Below are 14,432 nucleotides of genomic sequence, written 5' to 3' on the forward strand. Positions count from 1 at the left end.
GACGGTCTGAGGAAGGAAAGGTCACAGTTAATAACTTATATGATTACATTACAGACATGTCATTATATTTTTACAAGCAGGTTTATTAAATTAATGGAGCAGAAGACGATAAAGTGGAAATTTGTCCAAGCCAGCTTTTCAGAATAAAATGACTCTTTCAATGCAGTGATTTTAATCTATAAACAATCTGTATCACGGTGATTATGACGTAATGAAGTTATAAAAAGACAAAAGCCTCAACTTATCCACCTTTATGGTTGATCCAGTGGGACTGAATCTCAAAAATCTGTTATAAAAATAAGAAATAGCACTTAAAAAAGCACACACACACACACACACACAGAGAACCGACAAGACTTTACCAGATAACTTCAATACAAATCTACAGAAGTTACACATCATCTCTGGCACACATTCTCCCGCGCTACCTCCTCCTCCGTCCCCGGTAACAGTGAGTCCTCATGCGGCCCCGCTAACACAGCGGTGATGGTGGACGAGATTTACGCACCTGCAGTGGAGCGCCGTGAGCGGAGAGCGGGAGGCTTCACCTGGGTTACCTGTTGCTCTCCTCCGGACGGAACGCTGCTTTTATAGCGCGGCGCCGAGCACGAGCACACACACACGCGCACACACACACACACACACACACAGAGGCTGCTCGCGGTTCAAAGGTCGTGCACACATGTGCAGAGTGCAAGAGGCTGCGAGGTGCATTTATCTCTGTGATAAAGGCAATGTAATGGTTTTATTAATTATGATACACACTATTATGATTAAAGGGCAGGAAATCTGACCCACAGCAGTTTCTTTTTGTATTTATTATGTTTTACAATAATAATATGTTGCCTTTAGTGGAGTATCAGCTACATAAATAAAATAAAGTATATTCGCATAAACACCTGTTAACACCTGTCAGGTTTTAGTCTCAGCAGCAGGTCCAACCTAAGGCTCAGGGAGTGGACCGACACCGGAATGAAACGAAGGAAGCTGCCCCCTGGTGGCTGTGAGTGCAACACTAAGCTGCAGATATTTATGTGTCATCTATGTTCACTTTGCTGTATTTTCGTCTCTTCATGTAATTTTTAAAGAAATGTTTTGAACTATTACTGAAGTCTGTTATCTGTGGTTCTATGTGGTGAAACCGTTTCGCTGCCATCTGGACCCCGATTCTGAATCTCTGGAGTAATCCTGATGAATAAATGAAGAATTTATTTTTATTTGTTTAGTCTCCTCCATTGTTAAATAATGTTGATCCTATGGCTATTTTCCCTTATTTTGAAAGATTTTGTGCAGTATGTTATTATAATAATAATATATATATATATATATATATATATATATATATATATATATATACATTATTAGTATTATTATTAGCAGCAGTAGCAGTCGTAGTATTCATTCAATAATTATATATATAATTATTGAATGAATATATATATATATAAATATCTTGAACAATAATTAATAAGTCTTTGGCTTAAATACTCATAACTCATGACCATACAAAGACCATAAACTGTAACGAGGGCTCACAAATAGACATTATCACATTATTATTCATATTTTTCTTAGGTTGTGCATCATATCGACTCTTTGTGTTTGTAAAGTTGTCATGCACGCTGTCGTTAAATGTTGAATGTTAATTCTACACATTATAATATATATATATATATATACAGTTGTGTGAAAAAGTGTTTGCCCCCTTCCTGATTTCTTATTTTTTTGCATGTTTGTCACACTTAAATGTTTCAGATCATCAAACAAATTTAAATATTAGACAAAGATAACACAAGTAAACACAAAATGCAGTTTTTAAATGAAGGTTTTTATTATTAAGGGGGGAAAAAAATCCAAACCTACATGGCCCTGTGTGAAAAAGTGATTGCCCCCCCTGTTAAAACATAAATTAACTGGTTTATCACATCTTTGGAAAGCTGAGTTCAATTTTTCTAGCCACACCCAGGCCTGTTTACTGCCACACCTGTTCTCAATCAAGAAATCACTTAAATAGGACCTGCCTGACAAAGTGAGGTAGACCAAAAGATCCTCAAAAGCTAGACATCATGCTGCGATCCAAAGAAATTCAGGAACAAATGAGAAACAAAGTAATTGAGATCTATCAGTCTGGAAAAGGTTACAAAGCCATTTCTAAAGCTTTGGGACTCCAGCGAACCACAGTGAGAGCCATTATCCACAAATGGCGAAAACATGGAACAGTGGTGAACCTTCCCAGGAGTGGCCGGCCGACCAAAATTACCCCAAGAGCGCAGCGACGACTCATCCAAGAGGTCACAAAAGACCCCAGAACAACATCCAAAGAACTGCAGGCCTCACTTGCCTCAATTAAGGTCAGTGTTCATGACCCCACCATAAGAAAGAGACTGGGCAAAAATGGCCTGCATGGCAGAGTTCCAAGACGAAAACCACTGCTGAGCAAAAAGAACATAAAGGCTCGTCTCAGTTTTGCCAGAAAACATCTTGAAGATCCCCAAGACTTTTGGGAAAATACTCTGTGGACTGACGAGACAAAAGTTGAACTTTTTGGAAGGTGTATGTCCCATTACATCTGGCGCAAAAGTAACACGGCATTTCAGAAAAGGAACATCATACCAACAGTAAAATATGGTGGTGGTAGTGTGATGGTCTGGGGCTGTTTTGCTGCTTCAGGACCTGGAAGACTTGCTGTGGTAAATGGAACCATGAATTCTGCTGTCTACCAAAAAATCCTGAAGGAGAATGTCCGGCCATCTGTTCGTGACCTCAAGCTGAAGCGCACTTGGGTTCTGCAGCAGGACAATGATCCAAAACACACCAGCAAGTCCACCTCTGAATGGCTTAAGAAAAACAAAATGAAGACTTTGGAGTGGCCTAGTCAAAGTCCCGACCTGAATCCGATTGAGATGCTGTGGCATGACCTTAAAAAGGCGGTTCATGCTCGAAAACCCTCCAATGTGGCTGAATTACAACAATTCTGCAAAGATGAGTGGGCCAAAATTCCTCTACAGCGCTGTAAAAGACTCATTGCCAGTTATCGCAAACGCTTGATTGCAGTTGTTGCTGCTAAGGGTGGCCCAACCAGTTATTAGGTTTGGGGGGCAATCACTTTTTCACACAGGGCCATGTAGGTTTGGATTTATTTTTTCCCTTAATAATAAAAACCTTCATTTAAAAACTGCATTTTGTGTTTACTTGTGTTATCTTTGTCTAATATTTAAATTTGTTTGATGATCTGAAACATTTAAGTGTGACAAACATGCAAAAAAATAAGAAATCAGGAAGGGGGCAAACACTTTTTCACACAACTGTATATACATTGACTCATATGTCACACCGGAGCAACAGCATTTAATTTCAGCAGATATGTTGGTATTCACAACCATAACTGCTACATAAACACAATAGTACAGGTGTTCACACAGGCACACGTTTGCATCACGTGCACACACACATCTAGTGCTCATTAGTCTGAGTTTATAGTGAGAGATACGACTGTAACAACATAATACATCTGAAGTCAACAGTATGAATACAAGTCAATGATTAATCTCTGTTTCAGTTCCTCCCAAAGCCTCAATAAAATGCTGTGATTAAAGCTGCACTAACAAGAGTTCACTCAGGTCAACTTAAAGATTCATGTTTGCTTTAAGATGTTCTTCTAAATGTGGATGTTTCACAAAGAACGACTGCACTCACACACTTCTTCTTCTTCTTCTTCTTCTTCTTCTTCTTCTTCTTCTTCTTCTTCTTCTTCTTCTTCTTCTTCTTCTCAAGCTGTAAAGAAAACAACAAACCGGTTATCTTAAAACAATTAGAGTAAAATTACTTTTTTAGAGATAACCTGATATCTGAACACCAGCTCATAACCAGCATCATTATGCTGTATTATTGTATTATTTTATGACACAGCCAATAAGAGCTCCGGCTCCATCAGGCACACAGTGTTCAGCCAAACAAACAATCACTGCAAACATAAATGATAAACAAATCCAACAAATTACATTTCATGATTGAGTCATGATTGAGTCAGTAATATCAAACATTCACAAAAGTAGTCGTAGTTTGGTTCATGTATTGATGAATAAATGTATATACATGTTTATACTTTGATCATTAATCATGTCTTCATTATGTTTATTTTTATGCACCAATCACCTTAATACTAATTAAGTCATATTAATTGTGCAAACATAAAATAATAAACCTCTGATTCTGATAATGTCCTCATAAAAAATGTGCAAAATCTGAACCGTGATTTGAATGTAAATTAATTCACTTGGATTTGTTTTATTTTTCTGATTATTTAACTTTTCTTTTTGCACATTCTGACCGCAGAAAATACAATACGGTAAAAATGTTCCAAATAATTCTACTTCACTCGTAGACGAGCAGCACACTGTGTATAAATACCATAAACAATACACGATAAAGTATTAACTGTTATTCATTTCATCAAATCTTTCTATTCTGAATCTGACCTCATTCATCAACATTAATAATAACAATCATGTTCTTTGTTGAGAGCAATAAATCACCATGTAAATGTAATTATTTCTTCATTCTTATTGCGTAACTGAGTCGTTATTACAGGCTGCTAATTATTTTGCAGATAAGACATTATAGATTAAATACCGATTAATAATGATAATCGAGCTTCTGTGCAGTTATGAGCGGTGATATTGTGAGTGATCGGCGTCTGATTGGTTCCAGCGCCGGCTGTGACCTTGACCTCCTCTCGGTGCACACGGGAACCTGACACGAGTCTAAAGAAAGCATCTCGAAGAGGCTCCGCGTTACGATTCACCGGGTTATTTATTGACTAAAGCCATTTGGTGTTTCTCCTCATGTGACATCAGAAGACCCACATATACGACTAAAGATCAGCTCAGGTTTACCTTTGACCTTTGGAACGCTGCTGTCACTGTCCCTCCACCCACACCACCATCAAAACACCTTCCTGTCATCGTGTATTAACTAGACCTTTAAATGACGGCAGTCATCTCTTTTGTTTTCTTTTTTCTTTGAAGAAAACACATCGTGACACATCTCTCTAATGTCCCCTGAGAGCTGCTTCCCTGTCTTGTCCTCGTGTGCTCCTTAACTTGTTGTTTTCCTTGTTGTTATGGTACCGGAGTCAATGATTGGCCCGCGAGGTCACCGGGTTGATGCCACCCGCCTGCCATGCTGGCACAGTCCACACAGGGTCAGGCTGCCTGTAGTACTACGAGTGGGCTGAGCTGAGGTCCATAAAACCATAAAGACTTTCAGCTGTTAACTCGTCCAGTGATCCAGGTTACAGCCAGAGAGAACACGGGTCCGTCTCCAGGTCTGGTCCTTGGATTCTAAAGAGACTCTTTGAGAGAATGCAACAAACCTGCAGCTTTACCGACACACAGCCCCGTGTGTTCAGGGAGACATTGGACATGTTGAAATAATAACCTGACACACAAACATGTGGTTCATATTAGCAGGAATAAGTTATTTTTAATGCTGGTGTTTTCTGAAACATAATATTTCTATTAACAGACCGTCGGCTCCAGTGCATCATGATAAAATAAACATATCTAAAGCAGTTTGAATGCAGATTGTTCAGAATAAACCTGGATGGAGAGCAGAGAAAGACTCCTGCTGACCTCCTGAGACACGGAGGAAATAATCATTTACAACCGAACGACTCAAACATTTCACCAACGTTTGAACACATTAGAACAGCAGCACAAGCAGCAGCACTCTGACAGTTAACATCTCACTTTAATGAACAATCATCCTCTAATCTGTATTTTAATCTATCTAGCAAACAACTGGTTATTGTGCTTTATGACACAATAACACACTAAATGAAATACAGAAATATGTAACCTGTTAATGAAATGACTGTAATGATGTGAGAATGATATAAAAGATTATGTTGCATTTGCATCTTTACTGTTAAGTTTGCTTCACCGCCTTTCTTCTGGTTGATGTTCTGTTTTATCTATAAGTCAGGTTTATTCATATAAAACATCAACAGTAACACATTATTAAAGCTCATGTAAATAGAGTTAAAACATTTAAGGGCCAAGAGATTAGAAAACACAAACAAGCTGAAACAGAACGAGACAAATATCAAACAGAACAAGTGAAAGAAATGATTTCATAAATATAAAAGTCTTCAGCTTTGATGTCAAAGATGTGAGAGCAGCTGACCTGTGAGCAGCTGACCTGTGATTTTCTGGGTCTTCAGAAATAATATGTTGTTGTTTTTTTACACAAAAACATGCAGCGATATGTTTTATTGTTGCTCAGATCTGAGTCTGCAGGTCACACTGGATCAGATCTCCGTCCACTGAGGAGGAGTGAGAGAATAACAAAGTGTTCTCAAGAACTCAAGGTAACGCTGGGAGAGTAACTGACAGATAAAATGTCATTTTGCAGAAGCCGTCAGGACTCAGCAGCTCCACTCGTCCTCCAGCAGATGGAGATGAGACTGCATGGTCTCATGTCACAGTTTAGAGCCACTCAGTGTTTGAATGATTCATTTAAACACTACATCAAAGGGATAGAAATGCATTACTGCATCAATAGTTATAACACAGTAATAGAATATATATCATTCTAAAAGGGTCCATCGCTGTTGGTACTTTGATGAGAGTACTTTAGTACTCTCACTGTACCAGAGTACTCCTACACAGAGGTATTACTACTGCGTTTCCTGCATCGATCACTCTCAATACAAACCTTTTTAAACTTGATGTATTTAAAACAAAGCTGAGAGCTTGTTTCCTGTATTATCATATTCTATCATGTGACGTCTGTTAAACATGACGTCTTTGTGTCAGAAGAGTCTCAGAACGCTGCCGGTACCGGATGCAGCAGCTCGCTGAGGTCCAGCACGGAGGTGAACCATCAGACGGTACGTTGAGCTTTGGCCGACCTTGGAGATGATTGATGTGAAACCCTGAGTCATAAGTCGTCCACACACACACACACACACACACACACACTGATGGTCCATGGGGGAGCTTGAAATATGAAGTGGTTGAAAATAAATTAAATTAAATAATAATCATGAATAATTCTGTGACATCGATTGAAATGCAGGTGCAATAATGTACAAGCAGAGACCTGCTGATAAAAGACAAAGGTTTATTGTCCTAAATTGTATCTTTTCAGACCCTGTTATGAAACAATGAACAGAGAAAATATCGGGATTCATTGTTGATCCATTGGAGTCCAGTCGTCCCTCAGTATCGCAGCATGACCTGAAGACAAAACATGACTTATTGATTATGAAATCTTTTAAATTTCTTGGTGACATTTGAGGCTCACATGAGCTGTTGGTTGTAGATCAATAACTCACGTCACTGAGCCAGTCGGTGAAGGCGGAGGTGCGGGTGAAGACGGTGGGTTTCTTCACTTCATTGCAGACTCGAGAGGACACGAAGCTGGTGACGCCCTGGACGTACCAGCGACCGTCCCGTCCCAAACAGTTGAGAGGACCGCCGGAGTCTCCCTGAGACAAGAAACACAGCAGAAGTAAAACATTCGACCTCGATCACAGCGGGAAGTTCACTTCTGACAGGAGAGCGGTGGCCTCACGCACGTTGCATCCGGATACGACGTCTCCTCCGGCACAGATCATGGTGCTCTTGACGTTGATGCCCCACCAGCCGCTGCGACTGCACACGCCGTGCTCCACCACCGGCAGCAAGGCCTGCTGCAGCTTATCGGGCATGGGGCCGTGGGCTGAGACACAAGGAGGACCAAGGAAATGCATCAAGGCAGAGTTGACTCACTGCTGTATTATAGAGATAATACACGTTATTCTCCTGGTGTCCACTAGAGGCATCACTGCTGTATTATAGAGATAATACACGTTATTCTCCTGGTGTCCACTAGAGGCATCACTACTGTATTATGGAGATAATACACGTTATTCTCCTGGTGTCCACTAGAGGCATCACTACTGTATTATGGAGATAATACACGTTATTCTCCTGGTGTCCACTAGAGGCATCACTACTGTATTATGGAGATAATACACGTTATTCTCCTGGTGTCCACTAGAGGCATCACTACTGTATTATGGAGATAATACATGTTATTCTCCTGGTGTCCACTAGAGGCATCACTACTGTATTATAGAGATAATACATGTTATTCTCCTGGTGTCCACTAGAGGCATCACTACTGTATTATGGAGATAATACATGTTATTCTCCTGGTGTCCACTAGAGGCATCACTGCTGTATTATGAAGATAATACACGTTATTCTCCTGGTGTCCACTAGAGGCATCACTACTGTATGGAGCACTGCAGTGTTTGATGCAGTGTCAGACTGTCTTATCCCAGACTGTGAAAATAAAAACAACCTAGCATTTAATATACAGAGAATAATGTGACGACGCAGTGACTTTACTGAAAAGGTTCCCCCAGCCGGAGATGTAACACGGTGCTCCATGGACGGGGATCTCTCCAGCCTCTGGAAGACAAGCTACGCCAACGCTGTCATTCATGACGGGGCTCTTAACCAGTTTCAGCAGGGCAAGATCATTGCTGTGAGAAAATCATGGTTATAGTTAGCTTTTCACTGATTGAGGAGGCAAACCAGCTAAGATAATTCATTCATACTGTATTTATTGGCTTTATTAATCACATGCATTTGTTGGATTCCTTTTTTGCGTTTACTTTAAAAGGTAGGTTGTTTGCTTAAAGGTGTACATTAACAATCAGTGTTATTTATGCTTATTAAAGGGGACACATAATGCTTAGTATTTTACGTTTCTACTAGAACATGTTATTTTCTTCACACTGTGTTGACCTTCTGTCTGAAACACAAAGGTAGTTCTTGATTTTGTTGTCTTATTTCACAGTTTGTGGGTTAAGTAGGGACTCCAGATACCCAAATGTACGTGCACACTGACAAAGTGAGTTTTTCACGATATGTCACTTTAAATCATTCCACTAGTGATTCAAAAACAAGGGAATTTGTTGATCTGCTGTCTAAAATTGTTATAACATAAACTCACCCATCAGCCACAAAATCAATGTCCCACATCGGGTGTACGATGATGCGCAGAATGTCTCTGATCTGTTCAGTGCCCTCCTGCTGGCTCATGTCATGCTCTCCCAACACCACACGGTACACGTCTCCTGGCCTGTATAAGACACCTCATGTCAGATTACATCTCCCTCATATCAGACGCTTCACACTGCATGTCCACGTTGTTCTGCACGCATCACACAGCAGCTATGGCGTCGTATTGTTAGTCACCCGATGCAGTGTCCAGCCGTCAGCACCCAGCGAGGTCCAATCAGAGTCCCTCCGCAAGTGTGATGGAAACGGCTGCCGTGCTTCACCTGCAGGGAGATCTGAGAAGAAACATATTAATCATTCAAATGTAATTCTAAATCAGAGAATAGACCTCTTTTCTGTTAGTGGACATGATGAAGTCTGTGGGCGGAGCATAGGTGGAGGAAGAATCATTCTCAGAACACATAAGTGAGCAAGTTTCTGTCAATATGTACAGTCTCTAAAGGTGTGTTCAGACCAAACGGGTTAATCGCGTCATTTGCGTCGTGTTACTCGCGGGGGACCAGTTGTCGCCGGAGAGGGGCCGTGGCTTAACACCCTGGAAGCCATCCATCTCTCTAATAGTTTAGCCTGTTAGCAACATTTTCTCTCCGTCTCTCTAATAGTTTAGCCTGTTGGCAACATTTTCTCTCCGTCTCTCTAATAGTTTAGCCTGTTAGCAACATTTTCTCTCCGTCTCTCTAATAGTTTAGCCTGTTGGCAACATTTTCTCTCCGTCTCTCTAATAGTTTAGCCTGTTAGCAACATTTTCTCTCCGTCGCTCTAATAGTTTAGCCTGTTAGCAACATTTTCTCTCCGTCTCTCTAATAGTTTAGCCTGTTAGCAACATTTTCTCTCCGTCGCTCTAATAGTTTAGCCTGTTAGCAACATTTTCTCTCCGTCTCTCTAATAGTTTAGCCTGTTAGCAACATTTTCTCTCCGTCGCTCTAATAGTTTAGCCTGTTAGCAACATTTTCTCTCCATCTCTCTAATAGTTTAGCCTGTTAGCAACATTTTCTCTCCATCTCTCTAATAGTTTAGCCTGTTAGCAACATTTTCTCTCCGTCGCTCTAATAGTTTAGCTTGCTGCGCTGCAGCAGTCGTGATAGCTGAGGGGGTCTGCAGAAAGCTAAGCTAAATTATGAGCAACATTTCTCTCCATCTCTGAAACGCTGTGCCGATCTTGTAGCTCGCTGGAGTCCTGAATCACAGCTTATCATGCCAAACGTATGCAATTTCGATTCTACCCAACAACACGGCAAGATGACATTTTCGATGTGGAACTTTAGCCCACTACTCTGAAGGTGATTCGTGTTTTCCTCCAGTCTTTCCTTTGTTTTGCCTCCAGCTAACGCCGTGACGTATTCATGACGTTGACTGTAAAATGGTCTATAGTTAACTGTATTAGCTATGAATTAAAAACATTAAGCTCACAGTACCTGCCAAGGCCAGCTGTGGGGGCGAGCATCCTCTCCATTCACCACCCTGTTGACATCAGGCTTGACAGCAGGTGCACCACATCCAAACACTACAAACACAGAATAGTGAAGGAAGTTTTAAAACTGAAATTAGTTGATCTTATTGTCTGTGTCACTTTGACTTCTCCGGTTAAGCCTCATACTCACCATACGCCACCTGAAGCAGCAGGAGGGCCAGAGTGAGCATCATGGTGACAGTCTGAAGACACACACACAGTTCAGCTCTCTTATACCTCCTCCGTCCGTCTGTCCGTCCGTCAACCCAAGCACAGAATACATTGAACCCGTGGAACACCGTTATCAGAGTCCACTGCCGATTGTGGCTGAGAATAACGTTGTGTTCCACAGGTGCATCAGCTGGTCTGCCAGGACACGGATCTGGAAATGTGCATGAGTTCACATACATGTGATGCGTCTGTTCAGATAATGTCCCAGTACACCAGTACTACACAGAATAGAAGACATGAGTAAAAGTGTAAACTACAGATTCAAGGAGTTCAGCTTAGGAATGATGATAAAATAATTAAGTATGATTATGAGAGTAATATCTTTTAAGTATGAAAGGTAATCACTCATTATGCAGGGTGGACAGTGAGTATTTTTACTTTTACTTTTGGGACTACACACTGTAGTACTGCTACTTTTACATAAAGCTACAACGAGGAACTTTCATGTAGTCTTGATTCTGTTGCTCTCTGTGGACTAAAGCTGTAGTGTCTCTGAGCACCAGAGTCTCTTTAGAAAACCTCTCATTTTACTGCAGCAGGGTCTGACAGTCTGCCCCTCTCAGTCCTGGTTCTGGTTCTCCCGTGCCTCCCTTCCCTCCAGTGGGTCTACCAATACGTCCTGGGTCTCCAGCTGCGTGGTGTCGCTGTTGGCTCCTAGAGAGGAGAATCTCTGGTCCTGGAGGAGGAGGAGGAGGAGACGCTGCTGCTGCTGCTGGGAGCTGAGCTCTCCTCCTCCCTCCAGAGCTCTTACTGCAGGTCCAAGGCTGCGGGTGAAGCCGGATCTGGGTCTGTCCACGGTGGACCGGTCTCTGCTGGAGGATCTGGGTCTGTCTACGGTGGGCCGGTCTCTGCTGGAGGATCTGGGTCTGTCCACGGTGGACCGGTCTCTGCTGGAGGATCTGGGTCTGTCCACGGTGGACCGGTCTCTGCTGGAGTCTGAGCTGAAGGAGTTTCTGGTGAACCTGCATGAGTTCATCTGGGTTCACCAGAATCTGACCCGGTGGCTCCGATGACGAGCATCAAGAATAACTCTATAGAAACAGACCATCTTCTCTCTGATGGTCTCTTTACTGATGGAGGTCTGATAGAGGATCAGGACTACACTGAGACTGGTTATAACTAGTTAAAAGTTCCTCACAGTGACTTTAAGTAAAAGATCTTCTTCCACCTCTTCTTGTTGAACAGGAATGGATGCCACTCACATCTCTGCAGCAGCATTGCATAGTTAGTTTTCATGTAAACTACAAGGAAAAACAATACTGCTGACATTAAACAGTGATCCCTGGGAAGCTCATTCCCAAAACTAACACCAAAGCAAATCAATAGTTTGTATATGGCAGCATGAAAAAGCCTGAACACACAGAACAAACTGTTCCTGGAGTGAAACTGTGGTGTTTGTGAAAATGAGAGTAGCTGAAGTAGCAACTCTGAAATGAGAGAAGGAGGAAACCGAGTCGGGGGGTTTAGTGTCGTCAGCTGTCTCGGTGCTCAGTCTACTGAGAGAAATACATTTTCTTCCTGCGACCACAGAACTGGATAGCTTTGGGTTACCTTCAAGAGAAACAGTCCTGTAACAACTTTCTCTGCTTTAATAACATGTTATACATCCACGAAGGGGCCCACGGTCCTGCTGGACCTGGACCCAATTCTTCACGCCTTGCTCAGACAGCATCCCTCCCTCCTGAGGGGAACGGATATCGCTCTCTGGAGAAGACGACGTGCATCTATAAATTTCCCCCCTTTTTTTTTAAGAGGCAAATCAAATCAATAGTGCCTCAACAGCTAAGAGGCTTTGCTTGTTTTCCCGCCGTGTTAAGATAATTCCCTCCACCAGACATCGCAGGAAGATTTATGAAGCTGACATGTGCTGCGTGTTTGCATAACATATCAATGACAGAACTGTGAATAATTGGGATTAGGGCTGCAGCTCACGAGGAATTAACCGGCGACGCTGTTTACAGGTCAGTCAGGTGGGAGTCGTCATTCATTATGAGTGAGTGAGTGAAACAGTAAATTCTATAAACAGTGGGAAAATGAACCTTTAAATCATTTTAATGTTATTTTACAAGAGACACATTTCGCAGTTTTTAACATTTTGCAACAAACTTTATACATTGCAGCACTTTTACAACGCAGCAATTTACAGTTACATCAATCAATATTATTATAAAGCCATCAAATAACGATGATAGATGTTGTTTGTCTTTGACGTATCTCAAATACAGTCCATGGAAGTCTTCATAAGGAGGAAGACGGGTCAAACAAACAGGACTTTCACCAAGGAGACCACTGTTCATGTCTTGTGTGAAACCAAAAATTCAAAGTTGACTTATATTCATTTATGTCTGTAACTTAAATAACGTAACAAACTTTCTTATTTGAAGTCAAACTGTGATATTTTAAGAAAACATAACCAAGTAGTTTTGTTGCATTTTAGTTTTGTTTTAATTTACAACTTTAACGATGTGCGTCTGGTAGAAAATACATTTTGCTCTAAACTAATTGAGAATGCAGTTGAGTTGTAATGTTATTTCGTAGAAGACAGGGAAGAGTTTCTACAACATGTTCGTGCGTTAGCTTGCTAACATTTGCTCATTAGCACTGAGTGAATAATAAAGGTGAGGCTGATGCGATTGTCGCTAGTTCTGCAGGAATTTGGTCATAAAACAAAGTATTGGACAAATAGAAATCTGGGCGCTAGATTGTAAACGTGATCAATAACAAAGGGATCATCAGAGTTATGACAACTCATCCTGAGCCTTCAGTGCTTTTATCATGTCGGTCTATTGCTTGTGTTGTTTGTAAAACGTGTGTCAAGATGAACGGCTCATCTACTCAAATAAATAAATAACATCACTAAACCAAATCCAGTCGATGTCTACACTAGCAGAAATGATTTCTATATCATATTACAGTACATAACATTTTATAGCTTAGTATATTTAGATTGTACGATAAAATGGCTGGAAAAATATAGTTTGGTGTAAAGTTATACGAGTTGTTCCTAAACCGCCTGGATGTATAAAAAGCCTTTTATTGTTTTTTCTACTGTGTAAAAAAAATGCCATCAAGACATTGTTCTGCTGAAGTACGTAAATCGATATTTCCAAAGAGAACTGCCGTTAGCCACAGAAGCAGGCCTGCTTCTTATTCCGTGGTCGACAGAGATAAATGATCTGAGACCAGCCAGCGCTGTTTAAAGCCAAGTATTTATCTCCCAAGGTTTTCAGATACGTCAAAATATCTGACGAGTGCAGCCTGGAGACGGAGGAAATGCTGCCAATTAGACCGTTGCAACATAAATCACACTTTACTGCTGTCACATCAAGTGGCCAATATTCAGTTTCCAGTGGCGGAGGAGAAGAATATCAGTCATTAATAGGAGGCATAAAGTAGGCTGAATAAATGCATAGCACATGCAGTTCGTTCATGATATCACCTTCACCACAGGAGGTGATGCGTGAACATGATGTTATTTGGTTGAAAGCTCCCAATGATTCACAATATCTTTCCCAAAGGGCAGAAATGCATCGTACAAAGGAAAGGTTTGACCTTTCTGTGTACGTATTCGCTTCCTTGCTGATATAGATAATAAGATTGATATGAATCTAAAGCCAGCTGCTGATTAGCTTAGCTTAAGATGTGTTGTGTAGACAAACTTTTTGAGTACAGAG

At 41.1% G+C, this 14,432-nt stretch overlaps 1 protein-coding gene across 1 annotated transcript; it reads right to left on the reverse strand.

The window, feature by feature from the left end:
• Positions 1–7,223: 7,223 nt before the first annotated feature.
• LOC142938256 (chymotrypsin-like elastase family member 3B) lies at positions 7,224–10,721 on the reverse strand. Its single transcript, XM_076081526.1, has 8 exons — positions 10,679–10,721; positions 10,493–10,581; positions 9,255–9,352; positions 9,010–9,138; positions 8,400–8,536; positions 7,583–7,725; positions 7,340–7,492; positions 7,224–7,241 (listed from the first exon to the last, which is right to left on the reverse strand). The coding sequence occupies exons 1-8, from the start codon at positions 10,719–10,721 to the stop codon at positions 7,224–7,226; spliced, it is 810 nt and encodes a 269-aa protein (XP_075937641.1).
• Between the last annotated feature and the right edge of the window lie 3,711 nt (positions 10,722–14,432).

Source organism: Anarhichas minor, unplaced genomic scaffold (assembly GCF_050575085.1).
Source record: "Anarhichas minor isolate MPS153535 unplaced genomic scaffold, ASM5057508v1 ptg000081l, whole genome shotgun sequence".
NCBI lineage: Eukaryota > Metazoa > Chordata > Actinopteri > Perciformes > Anarhichadidae > Anarhichas > Anarhichas minor.

What these genes read in the sequence shown, in the direction of transcription:
- LOC142938256 (XM_076081526.1), bottom strand. Translation starts at nt 10,721, where the DNA reads ATGATGCTCACTCTGGCCCTCCTGCTGCTTCAGGTGGCGTATG. An exon ending in CCCACAGCTGGCCTTGGCAG is followed by an intron (nt 9,353 to 10,492) that starts GTACTGTGAGCT and finishes GTTTCTTCTCAG; the next exon opens with ATCTCCCTGCAGGTGAAGCA. An exon ending in CGGCTGGGGGAACCTTTTCA is followed by an intron (nt 7,726 to 8,399) that starts GTAAAGTCACTG and finishes CTTGTGTCTCAG; the next exon opens with CCCACGGCCCCATGCCCGAT.